The sequence below is a fragment of the Mesoplodon densirostris genome, chromosome 7 (assembly GCF_025265405.1).
Source record: "Mesoplodon densirostris isolate mMesDen1 chromosome 7, mMesDen1 primary haplotype, whole genome shotgun sequence".
Lineage (NCBI taxonomy): Eukaryota > Metazoa > Chordata > Mammalia > Artiodactyla > Ziphiidae > Mesoplodon > Mesoplodon densirostris.
The window spans coordinates 6797775-6819667 of NC_082667.1; the positions used below are offsets into that span (position 1 = coordinate 6797775).

At 56.8% G+C, this 21893-nt stretch overlaps 2 protein-coding genes across 3 annotated transcripts; one reads left to right on the forward strand and one right to left on the reverse strand.

The window, feature by feature from the left end:
* Nucleotides 1-82: 82 nt before the first annotated feature.
* Nucleotides 83-13404, reverse strand: ACTN3 (actinin alpha 3). Its single transcript, XM_060105400.1, has 21 exons — nucleotides 13085-13404; nucleotides 9400-9514; nucleotides 9102-9221; nucleotides 8712-8798; nucleotides 8543-8630; nucleotides 7988-8066; nucleotides 7808-7889; nucleotides 6976-7061; nucleotides 6564-6656; nucleotides 5892-6122; nucleotides 5619-5766; nucleotides 4208-4358; nucleotides 3573-3681; nucleotides 3336-3476; nucleotides 2895-3077; nucleotides 2078-2212; nucleotides 1803-1982; nucleotides 1232-1378; nucleotides 1071-1136; nucleotides 416-574; nucleotides 83-333 (listed from the first exon to the last, which is right to left on the reverse strand). The coding sequence occupies exons 1-21, from the start codon at nucleotides 13232-13234 to the stop codon at nucleotides 175-177; spliced, it is 2709 nt and encodes a 902-aa protein (XP_059961383.1). The 5' UTR covers nucleotides 13235-13404; the 3' UTR covers nucleotides 83-174.
* Nucleotides 13405-14133: 729 nt separating this feature from the next.
* Nucleotides 14134-19888, forward strand: ZDHHC24 (zinc finger DHHC-type containing 24). 2 transcript variants are annotated; one of them, XM_060104832.1, is made up of 3 exons: nucleotides 14134-14460; nucleotides 15747-16070; nucleotides 19278-19888. In XM_060104832.1, exons 1-3 carry the CDS (start codon nucleotides 14180-14182, stop codon nucleotides 19549-19551), a joined length of 879 nt encoding a protein of 292 aa, XP_059960815.1. In that variant the 5' UTR covers nucleotides 14134-14179; the 3' UTR covers nucleotides 19552-19888. The 2 variants fall into 2 exon arrangements, with proteins under 2 accessions (XP_059960815.1, XP_059960816.1); XM_060104833.1 differs by having other exon boundaries at nucleotides 15747-16024.
* The last annotated feature ends 2005 nt before the right edge of the window (nucleotides 19889-21893 follow it).

Below are 21893 nucleotides of genomic sequence, written 5' to 3' on the forward strand. Positions count from 1 at the left end.
GCATCAGCAGGTGGACTCTCAACCACTGCGCCACCAGGGAAAACCCACTATGGCTTTTTATTGAGAAACACTTGGCCGGTCATTCTCAAGGGCCCTTGCTCCGAGGGATGGATGGGATCAGCCAGAGGAAGCACCCTCTCTTCGGACTTGCATAGCGAAGCTCAGGGGTCAAGGTCAGAGGTCGCTTTCCCCGTAGAGGGCACTGGAGAAGGCCACATAGTCCAGGGCTCCAGCTGGAGCCCCGGCCCCCTTGTAGAGCGCCATGCGGCGGATGCAGTACTCGGCCTGCTCCGCTGGGAGTTCCTGCCGCAGCTCCTCAGGTGTGATGTAGTTCTGGGGAAGAAGAGGGATTGAGGGCCCACAGGTCCTGTTCCCTGCCCCTGCCCGCCAGCCCCCTGCACCGCCAGGGACTCACCTTGTCTCCCGCCAGGATCTTGAACGAGGCCACAACCTGCTCAGCCGTGTCGGTCTCGGCTGTCTCTCGGGTCATGAAGTCGATGAAGGCCTGGAAGGTCACGACCCCGGCTGCGTTGGGGTCCACCATGGTCATGATTCGAGCAAACTCCACTTCCCCCTGCAGGGTTAGAGGCCGGCACCGTGCCCGGGGGTGCTTAAGCCAGGAGGGCTCCTGGTGTCCCCCTGGCCTGACAGCTCCAGTGACAAGGTGCCCCCTTTCTCCATAGACCATCTGCTGCAGCCTTAGCTCTAGGTCTGGGAAATCCTTTCTGCTAGGCTGTGCTCTGCTTCCTGCCCGCGGCAGTGCTTCCTGCCCACGGCAGTGCCCCCTGCTGCCCGTCGGTCCTGACCTTTTCCTGGGCCTCTCTGTAGTGCTGTTGCTGTGATGTAGAAACGTTGCAAGCTCAGGCTTTTGGAGTCACACAGAACAAGGTCCAAATCTAGTGTCTTTGGGCAAGTTAATTTACCTCTCTGAGCCTTTGGTAGCCCCTGTGTGAAATGGGGTAATTCTCCCCAGCCCCAGCGGGTGGGTGAGGAGGAAATGAGATCGTGTGTGAGGTGGGAGGGACACAGGCACAGGTGGGACGGCTGGGACGCGGCTGGGGGACACTCACCAGGTCGTAGCCCATGGAGATGAGGCAGGCCCGGAAGTCGTCGGGCTCCATCATGCCATTCCGCTTCTGTAGTGAGGGAGCAAACGTCAGGCTCAGTCCCCAGCACCCGCCCCCACGCTGCCCCTAAGGCCACCACCGCACAGGGCTAAGCCCCTGCTGACCCGGTCAAAGTGGTTGAAGGATGCCCGGAACTCGTTGAGCTGCTCCTGGCTCAGGCCCTTGGCGTCTCGGGTCAGTATCTGGTTCTCCACCTCGTTGATGGTGCGGGCAATGGAGGTGAGCAGCTGCTCCCAGCCCACACGGATGTGCTGGGAAAGCAGAAGACAGGCTGGGTCAGTGGGTGGCCAGTGCCTGGCCACTAGGTCTGGTTCCACCCCCAATTCACTGTATTGACCCTGGGCAAGTCCTCCCCCTTGCTGGGCCTCTGTCCCCATCTGGAGGTTCCACAGAGTGACGTCCAGTGGCCCTTCCTGCCTTAAAGTTTGATGATTTATTACGTATTACGTATTGATCAACCAGCCATGGCCAATCCAGGCCTGGGTTTAGACTGCTCTGTGACTGGCCAGGTCACTTTCACTCGCTGGGTCTCAGTATCCCCACAAGTACATTGGGGGACCTGGCCACGCTGAACTGGGGAACCCCTGGGGCAGATGTGCTGTGTCCAGCTGTGGCCGCCCCAGGCTTCCCCAGCCAGTGCCGCCTCCCCTCTGTCCTGAGCGGGTGTGATCCCACCTCCATGCTGTAGACGGTGTGCTTATTGTCGAACACCAGGTTCTCCTGCAGCAGCTGGTGGTCACCCTCCAGCTGGTCGATGTTGCTCTTGTAGTTGATGATGTTCTGCTCCTGCTGCCGCAGCCCTGCCATGTGCTCCTCCAGAGAGCCGGCCATTCCCGCTGCCAGGCGCCCCACTTCCTGCAGGGGGAGCCGGGCAGAATGAGGGCTCCCAGCTCCCGGTGGCCCAGCCCTGGCCCTGCTCTCCCGGGCTGGCTCCATGATCCCAGCCTTACCTCCACCTTCCCCTGGATCCAGGGCCCGACGGCATTGGCCTGGGCTGCAAACTGCCGCCGGAGCCTCTCGTTCACCTGTTGCCTTGTCAGCTCCTCCTGCAGCGTCTGGTCACGGCTGGGTACCAGCTTTCGGACCTGGGAGGGAGGCTGGTTGTGCCAGGGGCAGCTCTGGGAGTGGGAGATGGGCTCCAGCCCCTCACACTGCTCCCGCCGCTCTGAGCCAAGGCCTCAGGGCTCTGTGGGGGGCAAGCTCTGAGCACTCAGCCTCTCTAGGCTCGTTTCCTCGTCTGCAAAATGGGGCCCATGACATCATTCTTCATGAACTTAGATTGTTTTATAAAGGATGTCCACACACCAGGTCTAATTCTGCTTCAATCAGGCCTGACAAGGGCTTCCCTGGTGGCGCAGTGGTTAAGAATCTGCCTGCCGATGCAAGGGACACAGGTTCGAGCCCTGGTCCGGGAAGATCACACATGCCACGGAGCAACTAAGCCCATGTGCACCACAGCTACTGAGTCTGCGCTCTAGAGCCCGCGAGCCACAACTACTGAAGCCCGCCTGCCTAGAGCCCGCGCTCCACAACAAGAGAAGCCGCCTCAATGAGAAGCCTGTGCACCACAACAAAGAGCAGCCCCCGCTCGCTGCAACTAGAGAAAGCCTGTGTGCAGCAACGAAGACCCAACACAGCCAAAAAAAAAAAGAAAGAAAAAATCACGCCTCACAGGAAAATGCTGCTGTTACGGCCATTTTACAGATCAGGGTGGTTAGAATGCATCTGAGCAGGGGGAGGCAGGGAAAGGCCACAGGCGGCACTGACCATTTCCCACTTGGTGTTGATGTCCTGTGGGCTGAGGGCGATGTAGGGGTTGGCGGAGCTGGGCCGCAGCCCGTATGTTTGGCAGATCTTCTGGATCTCACCCTGGATGCCCAGGATGGCTCCCCTCTCTCGGTCGGCCTCGGGCAATGTTGCCTTGAACTGTTCATGTGCTGTCACCAGGCTCTGGGAGGGCAGGCAGGAAGCATCAACCAGCGCCCCTACTTCCCGCAGCAACAAAGGGCAGCAGCGTGCTCTGGGCCATCCAGTGGGGCCAGGGCAGCACAGGCAGGAGAACCCAGGCCTTCCGTCTCCCAGCACTCGGGAACTGGTGTTCTTCTCTGGTCCCCCATTCCCCAGGAGCCCCAAGGGTTGGCTGACAGAAACAGGCCGCTTCCCTGTCATCCCATCCAACCGCCCCACACCTGGAACCCCTGTGCCCACCTGGGTCTCCTCCACTGAGTGCACCAGCCACACGTCCTGCAGGTCCTCCACGGCGCCGTCCAGCCAGTTGTTGAAGGGTGCTACCCGCCGAGCAAACTCCAGCTGCAGCTGGTCGATGGTCTCCAGGAGCTTCTCCATCCGCTAGGGGCCACAGGGACGGCCAGTCAGCAGCCTGCCCAGCAGGCCCTCTCACCTCCTCCAGTGTCCAGCCTCCACCTCCCTGGCCCCCAGCCTCACCTCTAGCGCATCCCGCCTCTTCTGGGTCAACGTGCCCAGGTTGTCCCACTGGTCGCAGATGGCCTGGCAGCGGCTGTTCACCGAGGCTGCCTCGTGGTAGTCTAGCTCACTGGGGGCGGGAAGGGGGGCAACTTTGGCGCCAGACTCCAGCCCAGATTCCTTCCTGACTGCCCTCCGGGGGCTGGAACCTGGGCACAGTGGTGGTGAAGGCATAAGGGAGCCAGGGGAGGTGGGGGCGAAGCGGGGCTTTCCTAGCGCAGGGGCTTCCCAGCGCATTCCTGGGAGAAGGGGGTCCTCAGTCCCTGGAGGGGCAGGGCCTGGAGTTTCGGGGGCCGGTTTCCAAGAGGTGGCACAAGGCCCAGGCTGCTGGTGAGGATTGGGCCTGCCTGAAGCTGAAAGGAGCCGCCAGGTTTGGGGGCACGTCGAGCGCCAGTGTGGGAAGAACATGGATAGCAGAGCGGGGTCTGGAGATGGGGAGAGGGTTACAGGAGGGCAGAATAAGTGGTGACGGGGAAGGACGTGGGTACCAAGGCAGGGAAAGCAAAAGGTCTGGAGGGCTATGGGAGCGGGCAGAGGGGGTGGGGGCCAGGTAGGGGCGTGGTCACCCCGGGCAGCCGGCAGCAATCCGCGCCTACTTGAGCTCCTGGGCCAGCGCAGCGATGTGTTCCACGCGGTCCTGGTGCGCCGCCAGGTCACTCTCAAAGGCCTCGTGGCGCCGCAGCAGCGCCCGCACCTCCTGCAGCGAAGCCGACTCATAGTCCCGCTGGCTCAGCATCTCCTCCTTCCCTGCTCGGAGAGAGGCCCGGCTCAGGTCACCACAGCAGCAGCCGCGACAGGAGCAGGGGGTCCAAGCCGGGCTGTGTGACCATGGAGGGTCCTCATCTGTGAAATGTAGGTGATCACAACTGCCGAGCCTACCCTCGGGGTTTGCTCTGAGACACTAGTGTGATAAAGTTAAGTGAAGCTCCTGTTCCAGGGCATGGCCCGTGAGTGATGTCAGGGTCCCTTGACCCTGCACGATTTGGGGTGGCCCTTGGTACACTTTTGGTATTATTTGGTCGCAAAGTGCTTTCCAATGACTCTGTGAACCCAGTGAGCCCTTGATCCATTTTCCTTTGCTTACCCAGTGCCTGGCACTTGGTAGACTCTCTATGAATATTTGTTGGATGAATGAATAATGAATGTAAAAGTGCTTTGAGAATGACAGTTACCATAATTATGCCAATAAGACCACAGTCACAGTAATTGCAGCAGCAACCATTTATTGAGTGCCTCTGCATTTTGCAGAGAAGGTAACTGAGGTTTAGAAGTTCAAAGACCTGTCAGGATCACATAAATGGCTGTATATTTAAGGAATTATTCTGTCAAACCACTGCTATTCAATATATCCATAATCCATTATTAGTGTTCATTATTTTTTTAAGCAGGACTCATTCAGTTATAGGATTAAAATCCTTGATAGAATACAGAGCGAATGTTTTCACCCAGTGATATATTTGATTCATGCAATATTTTTTTTTTTTTTTTTTTTTTTTTTGCGGTACGCGGGCCTCTCACTGTTGTGGCCTCTCCCGTTGTGGAGCACGGGCTCCGGACGCGCAGGCTCAGCGGCCATGGCTCACGGGCCCAGCCGCTCCGCGGCATGTGGGATCTTCCCGGACCGGGGCACGAACCCGTGTCCCCTGCATCGGCAGGCAGACTCTCAACCACTGCGCCACCAGGGAAGCCCCATGCAATATTTTGGCATCAGTATACTTTGGGTATAATGTAAGTGATGTTGGGGGGGGACTCACCTTTGGATACGTGCCACATACACAAATAAAGTGCTAAATGACAAATTAATCAGAGCAGACCTACAGAAGACCAGAGCCAGGAGAAAGGGGCCTGAGTTTACAGATAAAGAAGCTGTGGCCCCAAAAGGGGCAGTGACTTGACTGCACAGCAAGTCAGGGTGGGACTAGAAAACAGATCTCCAGCTTCCTTGCAGAACACCTACCCCCGACCAGTCTCCACCCCAGGACAGAATCAGGCCCCGGAGGTACCTACCCCGGGTCCAGGCTTCGTGCAGGGAGGCCTTCTGCTGGAACTTCTCTGCCAGGTGCTGCAGCCGCTCCAGGCGCCGGATCTCCGAGAGCAGCCAGTCTTCGTAGCCCTTCTCCGCTTGCTCCAGCCCCCGCCATGCGTTGGCGATGTCCTGTGGGGCAGGCAGAGGTGCCCGCCATCACAGTTCACCCATTATACAGATGGAGACAGAGAGTCCAAGGTCACCCGGAGGATGTGGGCAGGGCCGGGGTCACCATCTCCCCTGGCCTGGCTCACCGAGACCATCTTGCCCTCAGATGGCATGAAGGCGGGCCGGTGGCTAAGCCGCAGCTTGGTTTGCAATGTGTTGAAGTTGATCTCCAGCTGGCACTTCTCCTGCACGCGGGGCGGCTTGTGCAGGCGCCGGTAGTCCCGGAAGTCCTCCAGCTTGCGCTGCATGGCGTTCATGCTGGGCTCGCCCAAGCGGTTCTCCAGCCACGGCACGGTGCGGCGGATCCATTCCAGCAGCTGCGGGGCCAGGCAGGGGCAGAGCAGAGAGCGCTGAGCGGGCCTGCACACCTCGCCCACCCCTCTCCACCCACACCCAAGCTGTGGCCAGAAGCTCGGGCCTCAAGCAGAGTGGGGGTCCCCGCTCGTCAGGGCAGGAGCAGAATGGTTAACTTCTGAGTCCAGGGACCAGTGTAGGTCGGCAAAGCACAAAGGGCCAGGAGACTGCCTAAAGATGAGTGAATGGAGAAATGAACGAGTAACTGGATGGATGATGAGGGGATGACAGGAGCCTGGGTGGGCGGAAGGGGGCAGGGGGTGGGTAAAGATGGCAGGAGGAGGCTGGGAGAGGCCACAGCTACTCTGAGGAGAAGGAGGCTCTGCAGGTCCAGGCCAGGGCTCAGCTGGGTTGGGAGAGCACAGGTAGAGGAGAGGGGGAGGTCCTCTCAGCCCCAGCCTCACCTCACTGGCCAGCTTCTCGTACTCCTCCATCAGCTTCTCGTTCTCCTGGTTCACGGCCAGCACCTTGCAGATCCTGTTGGCGGCTGTCTCTGCCTGTGGTGAGAGTGGGCACAAGGGCTGGCGTTAGAACAAGCTGCCACAGACACCCCCGACCCAGCCTCCCTCTGTAAACCCTTCACACCTGGGCCCATGCAACAGAAGAGACAATGAGGGGGCACATCTTGTAGGGTAAGGATGGGTTCCCAGGCCAGAGGCCGCTGCGCCTGAGCTCCCCCAAGGATCGAGTATGTGCGGCTGGGACAATGGCACTCCCACCCACATGGGGCCTGGCACCTCCAAACGTGGAGATGCCGCCAAGCTTGGGCCCCTGGGCCCACACGCCCAGCCCAGGCAGCAGCAGCTGAGCCCCTACCTGCTCCGCCCCCGCGAAGGCGTGGTAGAAGCAGGAAACGTAGGTCATGACGGCCTTCTCATCGGGCTTTGGGGTGTTCACGATGTCTGTAGGACGGCAGCGAGGTGTCGACTGGCTGAAGCCAGGGGTGGGGAGTGGGCTCATGTCCCCACCCAGGCAGAGAGTTCCCTCGGGACGGTAGGGTGCAGAGACATCTAGTCATGGCCACTAGCTGCCAGATGCCCCAAACCCAGCTCTTCCCTGGAGCCCTCTCGGATCACCCCAGGGCCTAGCAACCTCCCCCTCTGTGGGGTGAGGAGAGCATGAGGGCGTGGGTGAGTGAGCAGACACTGTAGCCCTGATGAGGCGCCGGTCCACACTGCCTGGTGTCTCTAACCATCCCATACCTTGGTCTGTCTCTCTGTCTGTCTTTCTCCTAAGTTCACATCCAGGGTACCAGGCACAGTAGGTGCCCAGAAAATGTTTGCTGGTTCAACCGACTAAAGCCTTTATGGGCACAGGGACAAGAGGCAGGACCCACCCGAGAGCAGCTCCCAGGATGGGTGCCCATCATGCCGCCAGGTGACCCAGGTTACTGGGATGGGGGTAGAAGCTGGAGCCATTATGTAAGGCAGAGGCGGCAGAGCCTGGTTCCACTGGGTGGAGAGGGACAGGGAACCGGATACGGGCTCCTGGAGAAGGGGGCCTATTGGCAGGGAGGATTCTGCACAGGGAGCAGGGTGAGGGGCAGAGCATTCCAGGAGGAGGGAGAAGCAGGGGCAAAGGTGTGGAGGTAGGACCGTGCCGACTGGTGCGTAAGGGGAGTCCTCGCCCGGGCGAGGCTTACTCTCACCTTCGGCGTCCAACATCTTGGGGATGTCCAGGTACTTCTCTGCCACCTCGAAGGCAGTGTTCAGGTTGCCGATGGGGTCATCCTAGATGGTGTGCGGGGCGCGGGGGGTGGGCGGGAGAGGTGAAAGGTCAGCTGAGGGCAGAGACTGGGGAGTCGGGGCTGGGGGTGGCAGAGGCCTACCTTGTGCAGTTTGGCGTAGTCAATGAGGTCGGGGCGGTGCCGGTGGATGAGAGCACAGAGGGCCAGGCCATCCTTCCAGCTGCACGGAGAGAAGGGGGGTGTGGGCGTCAGGCCTGGGTTCAAGCTGTGGCCCTGTCCTACCCTCATCCCAGGAGCACCCCTATCAGGACGGCCTCATCTGTAAAATGGAGTAAAGTCCAAACTCCTTGGCTTGGCATTTAAGGCCCTTGACTGCCAACCTGGGACCATTTCCTCCAACTTCATCATGGCTCCTTCACATCCTTGTGCTTAAGCTACACCAATTTCTAGATGTTTTTGGTCTCCAGGTCTTTGCTCACAAGGTTCCCTCTGGCTGGAACACCCTTCCCGGGATGTCTCCCGTGCTCCCTCCTCCAGGAATTTCCCCCTTGCCCTCCTGGATTCGATTCAACATTGACCGAGTCCTCCTATTTTCAGACACTGTTGCAGGAAGTTGGCTGTGACCTCTCCTGCTCTGTGGCTTATGCCAGGGCCCAGAGCCCGGCTGAGGCCCCACACGCTGATGGGCAGACGGACCTGGTGTGGAAGTTCTGCACATTGACGTTGCGGTACGGTGCCGTCTTCCGCTGACACCACAGGAGCAAGCCCTCCTTGGCCGAGGTTTCTGGGCGGGGACGGGGGTGAGTGTTGGTTGGGGAGCGCTTTGGGCCAGCCCTCTCACCCTACCTGCCTCCTTGCCGCTTACCTTCCACGGAGATGTCCTGGATGGCGAAGCGAAGGATGATGGTCCAGATCATGCCCAGGGTCATCTTCAGGTTCCCGTCGACAATCTCTGCAGGGGGGGTGGGTGGAGACACACTCCACCTGGCACTCGAGGCCTTGGCTGCCCTTCCCCCTGCTCCGCCCTCTGGCCCTTGTCCCCAGCCCAGGGCCGGAATCTAGTAGGTAGGTGCTCGATCATTTTCCTTCAAAATGATTCACTGAACACCTACTGGGCGCCAGGTCCTGCGCTGGCACTTTGGGTACCTTCACTCCGGACAGTCCCTTCTGCGAGGCACGCACGGTTATCCCCATTGTTGAGATGAGGGACCACACCCCCGGCCCCTGCCCAGGCCTCCTCCTGCCACCGCCTCACCTTCGGCACCGATGGACACCAGCTTCACCCCCTTGCTGGCAATGAAGTCCAGGGCCTTGTTGACATTGGCAATCTTGTGGAAGCGCATCTTGCCTTTGTCTGGCCTGGGCAGCCTCTCTCCTGGGTGTGAGGGGAGAGGTTAAGGGTCAAAGGTCATGAGAGGAAGCTGAAGACATGGTCCTCAAACTTCCCCCTCCCTCAGCAATCCCCCTCCAGCACTCTGATGCCACCACTCCCCCAGCTCTCTGGGTTTTCCCCTGGGTCCTGGGGTCCCTGTGCACTGATTTGCACCCCTCACCTGAAATGACCTCCAGGAGCAACATGAGTTTGAGGCCATTGCGGAAATCCTCCTCGATGTTCTCGATCTGGGTGCCAGCCTTGCGCAGGTGTGAGTTGCACCAGGCAGTGAAGGTCTGGGGGCAGAGGACAGTGCTCAGACCCTAGTGTTGAGGACAGCGCCCTGGCTCCTCTGTCAGGGCAGATCTCAGAGCCCAAGGCCCTGGATTCAACTACCGGCTCAGCCACTGCCTTGCTGTGCATCTGGGGCCAGCCCCTTTCCCTCTCTGAGATTTAATTCTCCTGGAAAAGGAGAAATGGGGTCTGGGGCCCATTCAGGTCCCAGTTTGGACTTGGGGTGCCTCACTGCTGGCACAACAGCTTGTGCCAGTCTCAAGCACTGAAGGGGAAATTAGAAACCTGTAAAGCAGACACTCCAAAGTGTGGGGCTCTCTGAGGCACAAGGGTCAGTGCAGGGTGACACTGCCTCAAATCTGAAAAATTCTGGGTTGAAGCACAGATGGCTCTGAGGGACTGTGCACCTGTGTTTTTATTATCTCAGCCTCACCGACCTCTTAAGGCTGTCGTGAACTGGCCTTCAAGCAGACCATGAGGCTGCAAGAGCTTTCTGCAGGCTGTAGAGGATCAGCTGGACACTCAGGCCCAGCCTGACCTAGTTTCTGGAGGAGACTGCCCTCCCTCTCCGGCCAGGGTGTGCTTCCGCTTCAGCCTCTGTCTGAGATGGGAGGGGTGGTATATGGCTGTGTGTCTTTGGGGCATGGCAGTGACCTAGAGCTTGGTGCACAAGTTTCTACCAACCTACCAAGCCTCGAGGCCCTGGACTCTGCCATCAGCAGTCCTTGGTGGAATCCATACTTGGGCTCCAATCCCAGCTGAGCTACTCACTCTCTGTGACCTGGGATGTGCCCCTTGACCTGTCTTGGGCTCAGTCTCTCCATTTGCACAATTAAGGGTTCAGACTCAGTGATGTCTCAGGTCCTTCTTCCCCTGACCTTGCAGGAATCTGGAATTGAGAGCATCCCCCCCGCCACCGCAAAGCAGATACTCCAGGGAGGTGACCCTGGAAATCATTTGGAATTCTTTCCCTCCGCTGTGTAAGTGGGTACTGAGCACTAAACTGACGGGGCCCTGAGCACAAGAGAGGGCAGTTGGATTCTCTGGACTTCCTTCCAGCCCTGGAGTCTCAGATGCTCTGGGTCGAGATAGGGCTGAAGGAAAGGCAGGACTGGGTGAGGCCTCCGTGGTGGAGGAAGGGGCATTCTTTCATTTGACAAACATGACTTTTAATGAGATTTGCTCCTTGCCCTAAAGGAACTCACATTCAGTCAAAGAGTCCTGTTGGTCTGAGAAGTGCTGGGAGAGACTAGTATTGGGGAGACTAGGGGAGGAGTTCTTCGTATCAAGTGGGGGACCTCTTGGGGAAGGTTAATAAGTGATCAGAACTGTGATGGAAGAGCAGGAGTTACTCAGGCAGGGAAGGGCAGGCAAGGGCATCCCAGGCAGGGGCAGCCACATGGTCAAGTGCTTGGCGATGAGAAACAGTTACTAGGTTTGCGGAGTTACAGCTATCTGGGCACCGCTCTGGGGGTGTTGGGGCATACGTGGTGAAAGGCAGGCCAGAGGGGCGGCAGAAGCCAGGTCATGCACAATCTTGAGTGCTAAGCCAGGGAGTCTGAACTTGATCTTGAGGGCAACAGGGGAAGCTTTCAGGCACAGGAGGGGGAGGGGCAGCACTGTGTTTTAGAAAACTCGTTCTGGTTGCAGAGGGGAGACAAATGGCTTGGCAGAGCAGAAGGGAGAAGTGAGGAGGTGCCGACTGAGACCAGGGTGAGGGAGAAAGGGTGTCAGTGAGTGGGACAGGGCAGGATCAAGTGGATGAGGTGGAAACATTTGTCCTTGCTAGAGTATAAGCTCCCTGAGGCGATGTCTTTAATTTTGTCCCCTGCTGAATTGCTGGCACCTAAAACAGTGCCTGGCACATACTAGGACCTCCCTAAGAAACAACGAATGAATGTTTGCAATGAGGTTGAATAAAGAGGACTCGGTTATCAGGTGGGGGAGGCAGGAGTGCTTCAAGATATGGAGGAGAAGCAGGCATGGGGGTGAGACTAAAGCTGAGCACAGAGATGTTCATTACATTGTAATAAACAATGTTAGATGAGAAACAACCGGAATGTCCAACTGCAGGGGGTGCTGATGAATTTACATAGCGTCTACTCTATGCAATCACTGGATGAGTCAATGAGGTGGGTGGCTGTAAGTTGGGTTGGAAGGATTCTCCTGATATTTTAAGTGATGAAAGCAAGTTACAGACTAGCCTGTATCTTATGAGGGGCATGTGGACCTGGATCTGGGAGAGGCCTGGGTGGGTGGGGTGGGGGATAGGAGTTGTTGCAGAGCAGATGGCAGCTGGAGCCAGGGGCAGGGATGACATCACTGGGAGATTGCTGGACCCAAGGACCACAGCCCTGCTTGGAGACAGGTGCAGGAGGAACCTGGGGGGGGACATGTGTCACCCCGGGCACCCTAGCCGAGTCAGCTGAGCCTCCCAGCCGCTGGGGTCATCTCCTATCAACTAACCCAGCGGAAATGCTCTGATTCTAAATTCTGGGATTCTCAGATCCTGCAAATTCCACCAAACACCCCTGTTCCCCTGCCCTTTCCTGGACTCATACACTGTTGGCAAGTGCTGAGCAGGGTCTAATGACCTCGTGGTACACTCCTACCGCCGTCCTGACACAGTCCCCAAAGTTTCCTCACTCCAGCCTGGATCATTTTCTCTTTTGGGTCCCCAGGTGTCCTGCCCCCTCCACTTGGGAAAGTCTGGGAGTGAAAATAGATCGGGGAGGGGAGGCCCGAGTGCCTTACAAGGCTGGGCCTGGGCAGCAGCTGCCCATGTGCCCCTCTCAGCTCTCCAAGGTGCTGCCTCAGCACGAAGTGTCCATCTGGCCAGAGAGTCAGGTTACCTACCACGAAAGGATACCCAGGGCTCCCCTCCTCCCCGACCTTGTGGCCTTTTCAGCAGATTCAGGGCCCCTGGGGTGAGGAGGGGTACCTTGGGAAAGAATGGGGGTGGGGCAAGCAATGGGCAAAGACCCTCAGGTTGTGGGGCGCCCTGATTTCTGACAGCATATGATTTGGGTCCTATCTCAGCCCCCGTTTCCTCATTTGACAGTTGGGATACAGTGACCACGGACACCACGCTGGAGAGAACACAGAGAGGGTGGGGAAGGGGTCTGGGACGGTTACCCCTTCCCCACACTCCCAAGTCCTCTAGCTGCCTGGCTGCAAGTCCGCAGGTGGGGTCTGGGAATATTTCACTAGAGAGTGGGGTTGTGGAGACAAAGACCATTCTTCCCGATCCCACCCACACCCCCGAACTTGGATCTCCTGGGCTTTGCCCAAACCATATTCCTTAGCAGAAATGGAGCAGTGGGCCCAGGGGAATGGACCCTGTGGGGTGGGGACCCCAGAAACTCTTCTTGTCCTCCTAAACGCCTCGTGAGGGTCTCCAGCCCTCTCTTCGGGCCCTGGGGGACAGCAGAGGACTGATGGTCAGAGCCTGGGCGAGGAAGTGGCACTGAGGGTTAAGACAGGCTCTGCCCCTGACCTGCTGAGATGCCAAGGACAAACCGCCTGGCTTCTCAGGCCTCAGTTTTGCCATCAGGAAATGGGCTAACACTCACTTTCCGCTGCTGCTTCTCCCAGGCCGGGTCCAGCAACAGGTCACGGTCCCAGTCCTCCTCCTGTTCCATGTACTCGCCGCCCCTGCCGCCGCCGCCCGCGAAGGGCCCCTCCCCGGTCCCCAGACCCTCGGGCTGCATAACCATCATCATCTCGCTCGGGCTCCCGGCTCCGCTCCGCTCGGCGCGCTCCAAAACATGGGGGCCGCGTTAAGTAGCGCCCGGCCCAGCCCCGGATCGGATTCCTGCTAAATATGGGGGAGGAGGGAGGGGCCGGATGGGGGCGAGGCCACTCGGGTCGGGACCAGGCAGCAGTTTATCCTGAGGCTAGGAGACTGCAGAATTTGGGGGCACTGAGGTGTACCCCGTGGCGGAGATCCGGGGTTCGCGTTCCGGCTCCGCAGGTTGGGCGCTGTGTGACTCTTGGGAAAGCCACGGGCCCTCTCTGAGTCTGTTTCCTCACGTGTACAACGAAGATGACGATAATAATAGTGGCTGCAGACTGCTCTAGAAGCTACCTTTTGGGCCTCCTCATGACCCTTTTCCTGTGCCGCGCTGGTGGGAAACAGGAAGCACTATTCCCATTTCACAGTCAGAAACACCGAGGCGCCGAGCTGTTTTGAATGTTTTCTGGGGTGATGAAGGGAGACACTAGAGCATGGGGAGGGGCTCCAAGCCAGCTGGATGGGCCGAAGCAGGGCTATTAATATCGGGGCGAGGGAGATATTATAGGGGGAGAGGGGGAAATGTGCTGAGCCGCGAAACACCCACGCCACCGAAGCTGCAACTCAATCCTCCCGGAGTGCTGGCCCGCGGGACCAGCGTGCGGGACTTCTGCGGGAGGGGCGGGGCCTGCGAGGGTGGGCTGTAACCGCGCTGCCCTACCGGCTCTAGCGCCAACGAGATTCCAAGCATCTCTTTGGCTCGTTCGGCCGTTCAATCACATCTCCGTATCTGCGGGCCCTCCCCGTGAACCTCAACACTCGCTCACCGCTTCTGAGCTTCTATTGGTCTTAGCAGACGTCCGTTTGCCACTCTCCCCGCCCCAATACGGAAGCGGCGGGGTACCCGGGATCCGACCGCTAGTGGGTCCAGGCCATGGGGCAGCCCTGGGCTGTGGGGAACCCGGAGGCGGCGTCCGCGCGGCTTCCTCTTGTGCTCACCGCACTGTGGGCCGCGGCCGTGGGCCTGGAGCTGGCTTACGTGCTGGTACTGGGTCCCGGGCCGCCCCCACTGGGACCCTTGGCCAGGACCTTGCAGCTTGCGCTGGCAACCTTCCAGCTGCTCAACCTGCTGGGCAACGTGGGGCTCTTCCTGCGCTCGGACCCCAGCATCCGGGGTGTGATGCTGGCCGGCCGTGGTCTGGGCCAGGGCTGGGCGTGAGTGGGGCACGGGATCTGGCGGGGGGGAGAAGTGGGAGCTTTGGGCAGGGGGAGGGCCTCAGGACCTGAAGATGTTAGAACCAGTTTACAGTAAGATCCGCTTGAACCAGACGGCAGAAGGAGTATCATTCATCCACTTACAAATATTTGAGTACCTACTACGTGCAAGGTACTATTCCAGGCACTGGAGGTACAATAAAACATATTCCTGATTTCAGGGAGGGGGCAGATGATAAACTTCAGGCATAATAAATCGATTTGAGTACCTAGTACGTGCAAGGTACTATTCCAGGCACTGGAGGTACAATAAAACATATTCCTGATTTCAGGGAGGGGGCAGATGATAAACTTCAGGCATAATAAATCGAAAATAATGTAGAATGTTAGAAGGTGTTGGTGGTAAGGAAACAGAAAGAGCAGGATAAAGGAGACTCAAAGTGCGGTTTGAAATAGGGTGGTCAAGGTAGGCCTCATTGAGAAGGTGGCATTTGAGCGAAGACTTGAAGGAGAGGGGAGAGTTAGCCACAGTCATCTGGGGGAAGAATGTTCCAGGCAGAGGGAACAGATGATGCAAAGACTCTGAGACATTTGTGTGCCCAGCATGTTCCAGGAACAGCAAGTGTGGCCACAGTGGAGTGAGGGGGGAGAAGTCAGAGACATAAAGACCTTGTAAGACCTCGAAGACTTCGCTTTTTACTAGAAGTGAAATGGAGAGCCATTGGAGGGTTGTGAGCAGAGGAGGGACATGACTTAGATTTTACTTGCTTGATTTATTTTTTTCTTGGCCGTGCCAGGGATCAAACCCAGGCCCTCGGCAGTGAAAGCGCGGAGTCCTAAGCACTGGACCTCCAGGGAGTTCCCCTGACTTAGATTTTAAAAGGCTCAGTCTGGCTGCTGGGGTGAGACTACATCAGTTGGGGCAAAGGTGGAGTCAGGGAAGCCAGGCAAGAGGCTGTTGCAATAATCCATGGGGGAGCTCATGGTGACTTGGACGGAGGCGGTAACAGTGGAGGACAGGAGAAGGTTGCTTCCGGATGTTAGAGACCATAGAAAGGCCTCAGGACTGGGGCTCTCAGAGCTGGAAGAGCCCTCAGACCTGCTGTGCCAGGAACGGAAGGGCCTGGGAAGTGGTGTTTAGCCTGCATTTACCTGTGAAGAACCTGAAGCTTAGAGGGGGCAGGGGCTGTGCCTGCCTCCCCAGGATGGGCTCAGGGGCTGACCGGGCATGAAATGGGGCACTCAGAGCTGCTGGGGGAACTGACCCTGTGGTTCCTTCCCTGCAGTTACTGCTACCAGTGCCAAAGCCAGGTGCCACCGCGCAGTGGGCATTGCTCTGCCTGCCGCATCTGCATCCTTCGCCGGGACCACCACTGCCGCCTGCTGGGCCGCTGCGTGGGCTTCCACAACTACCGGCCCTTCCTGTGTCTGCTGCTTCACGCCGCAGGCGTCCTGCTGCACGTCTCTGTGCTGCTGGGCCCTGCCCTGTCAGCCCTGCTGCGAGCCCACACACCCCTCCACACCGCCGCCCTCCTCCTGCTGCCCTGGCTCATGCTGCTCACAGGTGGGGGGCCGGGGAGGCCTCCAAAGAGAGGCAGAGGCCCATTCTGGTAGGCGATGGGATTTCCGGCTGGTTCTCCAGGCAGCGCCCTGGGGACCTAGTCCCAATGTCAATTACGGGAGGTGAAGGGAGCCTGGTATTCACTTGGGTGTGCGGTCTGGTAAAATACAGGGCCTCAACGTAGGTACAGAGTTCTGGCTGAGAGAATCAGGGGAGGAAAGACTAGTGGGATTTCACCTAGAGGGGGATGGGACGGTGAGAGAGCATTCTAAGTGGGGGGCATTCGGAGCTAGGGGAGCAGTGTGAACAAAGGCTTGGAGGGTGGGCACGGAGTAGTGAAGGCATTTGATGGGAATTGTGAGAATTAAGGCTAGGGCAGTAAGTGAGGACTGGATGGTGGAGGGCCTTGAATGGTGTGTGAGGAGATGGTCCTTACTTGACTGGGCAGTGGGGAGCCAGTGAAAGTTACAGGCAGGGGAAGGTCCAGTCTTTGGAAGTGAGGAGGGGATGTTTTGAATCAGGAGACTGATTGAGAGGCTGTGTTCTGGTTGACACTTTCCTCTGACACCACCCAAGGTAGAAACCCCACTGGCTTTTTATACTTTGTTCTCTGCCCCCCAGAATGCTTTGGGCTTTCTTTTCCCTGACTCCTTCCTCCTGACCTGTCCACGGTCCTCTCTGTAACCTTGTCCTGCAATTACTGAACTCCCTGACCACTCTGAGTAGTGGCTCTGTCGCCTCATCCTATCCAAGCCCAGCTCTGTCCCCAGGACCCCCTCACTGCAGCCCAGGGGGGTCTTGGGAGGCCCAGTGAGACTGTCAGGGTCTTCCTGTGCCCACACTGGCTTCCTGAGCAGCCCTCCTCTGCCCTCCTCATGACCCCCCTGCCTCCACTGAAAATCAAGCCCTCCAGCTGCTCCTGTCTGCACGCCCCCAACCCCCGGTCATCCACGGTCTCCCACTCACTCCCCGCAGTCACTGAAGACTTGGGCTCCGGCCCCTTGTCTCCCTCTCAGCCCTGGACCTTGCTGAAGGCATAGGTATCTGAAAGCGTGGGTGAATGGCCCCAGTTGCTCAGCTTCTTGACCTTTTCCTCCCCTCCTCCCTTCCCCTACTCCCACATCCCCACCCCAGTCGTGTCAGAATCCAAAATGTGTCACCTCCCAGAGCACCCCATGTCACCCCTCTCTCTGCCCCCACCGCCTCTCCTATCCATCTCTCACTCTGTGCTCCGCGACCCCCCTCCGGAGCTCCTGGCCCTCACCTTTCTGTCCATCAGCACCTTCCCCCTTCACCACCCCAGGTCCAGCGTAGCGCCCACATTTCCACCAGCCTTCTGCAGCATCTCATCTCAAGCCTTTTTGCTCCATCTTCCTTCCGCTGTGCCTTCCTGGCTTCTCTGTGTCTGCCCTTGGCTGCAGAGAGCTGCCAGAGACGCCTGGTACTATGTGGCAGTCAGTTTCATGTCAAGTTCATGGCTGCTGACCTCAACAGGCCCTCAGCGGTGCCTGGCTGCCCTGGTTTCTCATAAACTTCCTCCCCCTAATGGCTGCAGCTCAAATCTTCCCACTTTCCTGTCCTCCAAGCCCCAACCTCTCCTGAAAATACATCACAGAGGAAATTAGACATCAGATGGCACGTCCAGAATTGGCTGTCCCGTCCTGGAGGCAGAAGCTCTCTGTCCCAGCTTCTCCTGGTGCCCGACCCCTCCTCCCTGCTGGGAGCCCTCACACCATGGGTCGCTTCTCCTCCTCACTCCAGGCTCCCTCCACTGGCTTCCTTCGGGTTTTCCCACCTGGTACAAAGCCTCTCTTCACCCCACGTCCTCCTCTTCCAGCTCATGCCTTCTGGCTCTTCCATCAGCAGCCAAGTCAAAGGACTTGCCTGGGCTATAGGCTGCTTTTCCTTGCCTCCCACCCATTCCTCCACCTGCTCCAAACTGGCTTCTGCCCCCACCTGTCCTCCGAGACTGCCACAGTCCCCAGGCCTCTGTCTCCACAAAACCCAGAGGACCCTTCTGTGTTCTTTTCTTGCTTATGAGACCTTTCAGCCTCATAAAACTGCTGGCCTTCAGCCTCCTTAAAGGGCTCTACGCTTGACGTCCCCAACGGCTTGTACTTTGGGGTTTCCTCCTTCCTGGTTTCCCTATATCTGATCCCTAAGGACCTGGTTTCCTGGCTGAGGTTGAGACGCCATTCTCATCTCCCTACCCACTCTGCCGGGTCTCGGAACCGCCTGGGTACCAACCGCTCACAAATCTGTGTATCCAGCCTGGGCTTCTCTCCTGAGCTTCCAGAACTGTCCACTCACTTGTCTCGCAGGCACCTCTCCATCCTGCCTCAGGACCTTCACACAGAATGTGTTCTCCCCTCTTCACTTAGCAAATACCTCCTTAACCTTCAGGCATCACCCAAAATATCACTGTCAAAATAGATGAAGTTTATTTCCCTGAGCCTCTTAATAAGTTTCCATGTCATCTCCCCGCCAGTAGGCTCTCTTTTTTTATTGAAAAAACATTCACATAACATGAAACTCATAATTTTAACCATTTTCAAGTGCTGCACAATTCAGTTGCATGTAGTACATTCGCAGTGTTGTGCAGCCATCACCACTGTCTAATCCCAGACCATTTTCATCGCCCCCAGTACCCATTAAGCAGTCACTCCCTCTTTCCCCCTAGTGCCCCCAGCCCCTGGCAACCACTAATCTTCTGTCTCTATGGATTTGTCTGTTTGGGACATTTCATATAAATGGCACCATACGATACATAACCTTTTGTATCTGCCTTCTCTCGCTTGACATAACATTTCACGGCATCTTGTAGTTCATTAGTTCACCTGATACTTACTACCTTCTGCGGGTCAAGATGATGCAAGATGCTGTACTTTTCCATTGTCACACATATCACAGCTGTAATTAAGTAACTGAGATGTGATCTCTTGAATGTCTGTCTGTGAGCTCCCTGAGGTCGGACATGCTACCTGCCATTCATCCTGGTATTCATGGGAGGTTCTCACAAGTTTGTGATGCATGAGTGAAAGTCGCATCTAGGGCAGGGGGCTGTGTCTGCCCGTTTCACCAGTGTGTTCCCATCAGCCGGCATGGGTTGACCAGGGAGCAACAACTCAGTGTTTGCTGAGCGGAGGAATGCGCCCTGCTTCGTGGTGGAGTAGGGGACGGGAGGAGGGCAGGAGCTGGGCTCTGGGACAGCTGGGCTTGCTGCTTCTCCTTGACCCTCTCTGCTCTCTCCTTGCAGGCAGAGTGTCTCTGGCACAGTTCGCGCTGGCCTTCGTGACCGACACGTGTGTGGCGGGTGCACTGTTGTGCGGGGCTGGACTGCTGTTCCATGGGATGTTGCTGCTGAGGGGCCAGACTACGTGGGAGTGGGCTCGGGGCCAGCACTCTTACGACCTGGGCCTCTCCCACAACCTGCAGGCGGCCCTGGGGCCCCGCTGGGTCCTTGTCTGGCTCTGGCCCTTCCTGGCCTCCCCGTTGCCTGGGGACGGCATCACCTTCCAGACCACAGCTGATGTGGGACTCATGGCTTCCTGACTCCAGGAAGAGCCTGAGCTGTACGAGGAGTGGGGAACAGGAGAGGGGACTCAAATAACTCATTTCAGGCCCACCCCCAGCCTCAGAAGGGGCAGCAGGCTGGTACGCTGGTACTTGATGCCGGCTTTCGGCAACTCCAGCCCCGCCCTTAGCCTTGCCCTTGCCCAGCTTGGACTCCTAGTGTCCAGGGCTTGGGCCCTGCGGCTCTGCCTCTATCAGTGGCCCCTGAGTACAGCGAAGGGTCTGGCAGGGGGCTGCTCGGCCTGCCCAACTGCCCCTTTGCCAGGTTAATAAAGTGCCCACTTGGTTCTTGGACTCCCTCCGTCTTTGTGGGTTTCTGGACCTTCACTGTTTCCAGGGCTGCTGTTTTTGGTTCCTCTGATCGGCAGGCCTGGGAACCACAGAATGCCTGAGGGTGTGAGCAGCCAGGGCTCTGCCTCCTGCGGCCTTGGGGCGGGGCCGGGGGGGGGGCTGCTGGCCAGCAGGTTAAGGCAGAATGTAGTGTTCCAGGGTATGAGAGTCCAGAGTTCTTTCCCAGGTTCAGTGCTTTATAATAAGTGAGGAACATTTCACAGCAACAATTTCAGTGAACTTCTCTCCAGCTAACCCAGTGCACTGGGCAGCAATTATGCAGGTGATAAAGCTCTGAGATTTGATGTGATAAGATCACGGGATAGTAAATGGAGGAGTCCGGATTTGAACCCAGATCTTTGTGCTTTCTCCTTCACCCTTGAACAGCCGAAAAAATCAAGGCAGAGAAATCAGGTGGGGGTGTTCAAGCATCTGTGCTGGCTGGATGGTGCTGAGACTGCTAAGCTCCTCCTCTCTGGACTCTTCAGGAGCTACTTGTTAAACACTTTTATTTAAATATAGTAAATAGACATTTCCAGTTAAATGTGGCAGGTTTACACATGTGAGTTTGTTTCCTCTTAAAATCTAAAATGATAGTAAATAAATTAAAAATGATGTAAATTTACAAAGACAAAGAAAATAGGAGGGAGACGGCAGTAGACCAAAGAGCCTGATAACATTCGCAAAGTTGGAAAGTGGGTAGAGGCTCGTTTACTCTCTTAGAGAATGAGAAGTTGAAATTAAGTGTTCCCTTCTTGGAGGGGCCAAGAGGCAGCCCGATTGCCTCCAGGAGCCCTGGAGAGGTTCACGGTGGAAGGCAAGGTTTGGGGCTGACAGTAGGGACGGGACTGATTGATTCAAGGTCTCTATCCCGAGAAGCAGCTAGGTTGCCCCGCCCCCCAGGACCCACCTGACCCCTTGCTACCCCGCTGGGGTGGAGGCGGGGGCTTTTCGAAGAAGCTTTGCATCTCCGGGGGCCCTGGGGAGGGTGGGGGTGAGGGACTGGACCAAAAATGGAGTTAAGTGAAAACCTACAAGTGCTGCTGGGGGAGGGGGGTAGTCCTTCAGTGACATGGCAGGCTTGCCTTCCAAGAACCCGCAGAGAAGCCCACCCTTCTGACAGGCCCCGCCCATGCCCACAAAGGTTTGAGCTGCTAAGACTTCTTTGTTTTTCTAAACAGCATGCTCTATTACTATATTTTAACTCTGTTAGGAACTTGGTGTACCTGTTACTTTGTGCCGTACATAAGCATTGGAAGACTTCTGTTTCCTCTACTGCTTTACCCCTCACCCTCCAGAATACCTTTTCTTGTTGTTTTTTTTAATAGTGAAAAGATACAAGGAAATATTTATAAAATAAAGAGAAACAACACCCTCCCCCCCATTTAAGAAATGGATACTATTTCCTTTGAGGTCCCTGCTGTGCCCCTCCCTGGTAGAGGAAACACTGTGCTGTCTTAATCATCCCCTCGCTTTGCTGTGATTTTATTACATATGTTTGTACTGGTTTTGCATGTTTTTGAATTTTATATGAACGGAGCCACACAATGTTTATTCTTCTGTGATTTGCTTTTTCCTTCAATATTATGTTTCTAAGATTTATCCAAATTAATGTGTGGCTGTAGAGCACTTCTTTTCCTTGCTGTATAGTGATCCATTGAACATACCACAATTTATTTTTCTTTCTTGTCCCACTGATCATTTTATCTACCCCTGTATATGATCTCTTAAGATCTACTTGGTCCTTGCTCTTCCATATAAATTTTAGAATCAGCTTGTCAAGTTCCACCAATAAAAACCCCCCTTGAAATTGTGAATGGAACCCAACTGAATCTATAGATCAGTTTGGGGAAAATCAACATCCACATGAAATTGAATTTTCCAGTTCGTGAACATGGTGTATCTCTCCATTTAATGTTTTCAATAAAGTTATGCATGTTTTCTCATAAAGATCATGCCTTTTTTGGTT

Coding starts and splice junctions, on each gene's coding strand:
- ACTN3 (XM_060105400.1), bottom strand. CDS start 13,234: ATGATGATGGTTATGCAGCCCGAGGGTCTGGGGACCGGGGAGGGGCCC. Junction 1,983..2,077: donor GGATCCAGGGGAAGGTGGAG/GTAAGGCTGGGA, acceptor CTCCCCCTGCAG/GAAGTGGGGCGCCTGGCAGC. Junction 1,379..1,802: donor ACACCGTCTACAGCATGGAG/GTGGGATCACAC, acceptor CTGCTTTCCCAG/CACATCCGTGTGGGCTGGGA.
- ZDHHC24 (XM_060104832.1), top strand. CDS start 14,180: ATGGGGCAGCCCTGGGCTGTGGGGAACCCGGAGGCGGCGTCCGCGCGG. Junction 14,461..15,746: donor GGTCTGGGCCAGGGCTGGGC/GTGAGTGGGGCA, acceptor CCTTCCCTGCAG/TTACTGCTACCAGTGCCAAA. Junction 16,071..19,277: donor AGAGGCAGAGGCCCATTCTG/GTAGGCGATGGG, acceptor CTCTCCTTGCAG/GCAGAGTGTCTCTGGCACAG.